This window comes from Dendroctonus ponderosae, unplaced genomic scaffold, assembly GCF_020466585.1.
Source record: "Dendroctonus ponderosae isolate FM_Combo_2020 unplaced genomic scaffold, Dpon_F_20191213v2 Dpon_F_20191213_2, whole genome shotgun sequence".
Classification (NCBI taxonomy): Eukaryota; Metazoa; Arthropoda; class Insecta; order Coleoptera; family Curculionidae; genus Dendroctonus; species Dendroctonus ponderosae.
Window position 1 is genome coordinate 18,214,915 of NW_026018165.1, and position 5,119 is coordinate 18,220,033.

General features: G+C 40.3%; 1 protein-coding gene across 2 annotated transcripts in view; it reads right to left on the reverse strand.

Moving 5' to 3' along the window:
• Positions 1 to 3,671, reverse strand: part of LOC109545376 (homeobox protein unc-4) — a 14,183-nt gene extending 10,512 nt beyond the window's left edge. Inside the window, exon 1 of one of the 2 annotated variants that reach the window (XM_019916041.2) lies at positions 3,106 to 3,671. In XM_019916041.2, the coding sequence (XP_019771600.1) occupies positions 3,106 to 3,346 (241 nt within the window). In that variant the 5' untranslated portion in view covers positions 3,347 to 3,671. Of the gene's footprint in view, positions 1 to 3,099 lie in introns of both variants that reach the window. The other variant, XM_019916040.2, reaches the window with a different exon arrangement.
• Between the last annotated feature and the right edge of the window lie 1,448 nt (positions 3,672 to 5,119).

Here is a 5,119-nt window from a genome sequence, read left to right on the forward strand (position 1 = left end):
CTTAAAGTAGCAACAACGCTACACATTGAAACTGATGATGGTGGAAAACACCGAAACGTTTTTTAATTGATAAATAGAGACAATAAATGACTGAAACCCAGGAATTAGTTTGATTTGGAATCAACTCCAATACATAAATAAAGTGCGTCACTCACAAAAATCCACAACTCCATACAAATGGCTATGTTTCCTGCTGAAGCCCGCTCTGTTCGAGCCCAGATAAATGACCCCCTTAGTCATATTGCTGATGTCCGCCCGGAAAATTCTATTTTCCGAGACGAATTGATTCTATTTATCATATTATTTGATTTTCGCAAAACGTCGACGATATGAAATTATATGATTCGCGGCGGGGGTTTCTTATCAGGAAATTTCAATAGACCGGGACCGAATTAGATTGGGCTTTTCGTTCTTCTTTTATCGCAATCGGACGCTATTGATGGCCAGTTGCTTGTTGTCGATTGATCCGGGAAACACGAGGTTTAGTTGGAAAACGTATTTTTGCAGCCAGAAATGTGTCCAACTGTGCCGAACATTTGCCAGAAGTGCGTTCCCCTTGGAAAAAACACACAAAAATACTGCCAGCAAAAAAACGTGTTTCCTACTTTTAGGTTCAGTTAACTCTACCCGATGCGTTCATAAAATCAACAAAACTTCCCAAATCATTGCCCTACTTACCAAATCAATTTAAACCTTGTTTACATAAGCAAATAATATTAATTTCACGGTTCATCTTTCTTTTCGTATTGATCAAACCGCAAGGTAATCATGCGCCTATTCAGCCGAGCACAGAAAAAATAAATTGTTTCGTCAAAAAAAAATCTGTTTAGTCCTGTGTAATTATTTCGGTGTATTCAGAGGACTTATGGGTGTCTTGATGCAATTTTGGGATAACAATCGGTCCTGGTTTATTGTGATCGATTTGATTTATCTTCATCTTCACGAAGAATGATACTTGCGTAGTGTGTGAATGTTGTTCGAGTTGTCGGACGAATGCGGTTGCGGAAAGCGATTGTGCCGAAATTTCATTCAAACATGCAACCTAATACTTAAAGACTAATCAAGCGGCGTTTTTTTTCTGGAGCAAGTATTTAAATTTGTAATTAACGGAACGTTGAGACGATTATAATCATCGTTAGCAGGGCTTGCAAGTGGCAAGTCATTTTTCAGGACTGTTGTTAAAGTGCAACTGCATCGAGCTTCAGAATTCATTTTTTTGAAAATTTAGTTCGCTTGCTTAAATAGCTTCAAATATTTGAATACCACAGTTTAACCGAGAAGCAACAGCTAATTTAAGCAACATTGCTTTATGAAAATCCAACCAAAACCTGTCTTCATTCGGACACCCAGTCAAGTCTTTCTTGTATGTTGATTGGCTTTAGCAGAAGTAACAATGGAGGGTAGTGTTGACCGAAGTTTTAGAGGATTTTGAGAAAATAATGGTCTTATGCGGTGTTCAGAAAAAATTGCATTTTTCGAAAGCTTGGTGAACAACGCAGAACTTTTATATCGAAACGCGTATAAAATCGATTTCCTATACTGTTAACCTTTCAACCATTGATACCATTAATCAGCTTGTTGAAGTCGAGTGAGATATTTTCCCGTCAGCGAAAGGACGAAAACGATGCAAAAAGCTGAAAAACTGTTTCTGTTAATCTTAGTGATTTTATATCTCCCAGTTTAAAATGTTTTGTGTCTATTGTTTGACCTGGATTCTTTTGCAAACATTATTTCTGTTCAAAGCTAAAATTTTGCTGTTCCTCTCCCGCTTGTGCCACTTTGTCATTTTTAATTCTGTTGCTTGATTAGTTTATTTTGTTGGTCATTCAGGAAGAAACCCAAACTGGGCCTTGAATGCATTTCACCATATAGTTTGCATGTATTAAGAGGCTGAACTTGCAAAATAATTGACCACATTAGATTTAATTGATAAAAGTTTCAATATTATAAATGTTAGATAGTACAGGTTTTGAGGTTCGCCAATCTCAGGCACCCCCAGGACCGGTTTCGAGCCTATTAGCTCTCATCAGTTGGGTTCAGCCTGAAATTAGCGATTCCGAAACCTGCACGGTTTATTGGTATAATAAAGTGGCTGAACCCAGCTGATGAGAGCTAATAGGCTCGAAACAGGTCCTGGGGGTGCCTGAGGTTGGCGAACCTCGAAACTTGCACTGTCTTACATTATTTCTTGTTCGGATGTTACCGACGAAATTCTTGTCTTTATTACAAATGTTTTTTGATTTTATTTGTTACCTAGTTCATTGTTATGTCTTTTTGCATCTGTTCTTCAACTAGTTGTAGGTAGGCACTTTCAGATGCTTTTGTGTAGGTACGTTTGATTCTTCACCTTTCCATTAATTTTCGTACTAAATTTCAACAGAGTGAACATTTTTCGGTTCAAATAAACGCAAAAAAACCGATTGACAAAATCAGCTTTTTGGCCTTGCGGTGATGACTTTCTTTCCCCTGGGCTCATTTTCAAAACCCAGGGTTTATGTTAAAGTTAAAACTTCACAGTCACAGTAGGCTTGAGTTGCACAAATGAACAGAATATTTGAAGGCAAACTTCACTTAGTTGGAAATCGGTAAGAATCACAGATTCCAGACACCATTCTGATTTGGGGATTTTTTTGTGAAACCCTGTATATCGAACAGATGTAAATAAAACAGATGGCCGAACATTTAAATATTTGGTATATCTGGAAACTTTTGGTGTCTAGATCCAAAAAACTTCTTGTGTTGCCCAACTAGGAGCAAGCTCTGCATAGCTTTGCGAAATTTTGCATTTTTTCATTTGCCGCCCTGTAGAAAATGCGTCCCAGGTGCCTAGTTGGAGCCAAAACATTGACGAATCCAAAACAAAGGGGGCTCAATGAGGCTTCAAACGCAAAGCAAATCGCTCCAAGCAATCGGAATTTATCCAGGTCCAAAATTTCAAAATTTGCTTTGCTCAGAGCACAGTCTCCTAAGTGTTTGCATATTGAATGTGCCAAGCACATGTTTGCTCAGAGTCTTTGGGTATTGGCCCCTGATACAACCGATGGACAACTCGGAAATTTGATAAATTTGGAGAAAATTGGCGGTTAATAAAAACCTTACCTTTACCATTTAATTCGCTGCCCGAATCCTCCGACGGAGGTCCAGGAGGGGCTCGCATGCCCGGCCCTAAACCATGCGGGTATCTGGGGCGATTCAAGGGCGAAAAAGCGCCGGGAAATTGGCCCAAGAGCTGAGCGGCACCGGGAAACTGTAGAAGAGGCGCCCATGGAGGCCGTGGTGCCAGATGGGCAGCTGCTGCCGCATAGAGCTGAAGAGGCGGAGGCAAAACCCCCGACTCCAGAACCATCTTGTTGAGCTCTTGGGACACTTTGGCGGCGAATAAATTCACTGCTAGTCACTTGGCGCTAATTGTCATATCGCGTCGCGCGGTTTCCCAACTTTTCCTGGACGATTTTTCCGATTAGAGTCGCTCTCTGTGGATGGCAGCCGCCAAGCTCTCGATCGGTATCCAAGTTCCAGCAACTTTCATCACAAACCACACTCGCGTTATCAATTCGAAAAACTCTCGTGATTGGGAGGGCAAAAAAACCGTTGATAACCAGCCAGAGTTGATTGTCTGAACTTGGCGTTCAACTATTTCAAAGCCAACTGTATCGCGGCGGAGTAACGGGCCACTGGTTTGCCATCGTTGGGCGGTTCCTCCTCCGTTCTCTCTGTTTGCTGGCAATCCCCATTGGCCCACTGAAGGGACGGCTATGGGTCGGCGCCGCCCCAAAACAGTCGAATATCATTACGGAAAAATATAAGGTGGTGTCAATATGTTTCGTTATTTATCGCGAAAATTGATGGACCTTTTTGGGGCTAGTTGAAATTTAGCCGTTATTATTTTTTGATGGATTGGCGGCGTGATGTGACGCTTTTTCCGTCAGAGGCGCAGCTAATTAACGGCCGGGGGGTGGTGCTTTGTTGCCCAAAAAGGGGGGCTGCAGCTCACTTTGTATAATTGGGGATTTAATTTAACGCTGGTAGCATTAATTATTTTATGTTGCTCGAATTTATTAGCGCCGATGTGGGTTAGAACATGTTTTATTGGGAGACTGTGCGTGAAGTTTCAGGGCCAAGTGGTAGAGGCCCAATCTGGACGGAAAAATGGGTAATTAGTCATGGTTGATTGTTAATTTGGGTATGCAGCTGCTAATTAGGGGTTCAATGGGGAGCTTTTCGGGAGAAAGTGTCGGTCTGATAATGCGAGACTTTGGGGAGTTTTCAGCCTTCCAAGAGTTTGTATTGGGGACATTTCCAAATACACTGAGGAATGCTTGAGTTATTTTTTAACAACACTTTCTACGACTCTCTTTTCCATCGTCACGACTCTAAAATCTGGATTCACTTTAATAATGACTTAATAACATTGTGTACTTCTGTAAATTTGGAAATAAAATATTTCAAAAACACGTTAATTCCTATTAACTTAACAATATAGACCTGAATAAAAATTAAGTATGCACTTGTCTCTAAAAATACTCATAAATGACAAGTAGACACAACACTTGTTTACTGCGTTGCCAAGGATGTGTTTGTATGGATTATTTAGCTGTCATTTTACGTCAAAAATTCGACATACCTTCTGAATGTTGATGTTTAAAGTCTTCATTTCTATTCGATACTGTGCCCTTTTACACGCAATCTGGGCCCCAGTTTAAGATAGATGAGCAACCTGCAGGTGTGCATTCAAAATGCGATCTCTGTAAGTAAAAGTTTTTAAAATTTTATGTATTTAAGAGGGTTCAAAAATCGTGTAAAAACCAGCAAGATTGACTTGAACATAGAGGTTTAGTTCACTATTTTCCTGACTTCTGGTAAGTTTCAAGACACTTATTACTCAGTGAACAGCCAGCTTTCTGATGATGAAAAAACTGGCTGCTACTTTTTGCTCTTTTTGGCCAAAATGGAAAAAACTTCTCCAATGTTGTCACTGTCAAACTGAAATCCGTCAACGTCCGGATGTTTAAAAAGGACTCGGCAACATTTAAGGGCGTGATTTCGTAGGTCAGTCATTTTATGAGAAGAGTTTCCAAAAATCCAAAAGTGCACAGTTTCCAAGATACTTAGAGGGTGT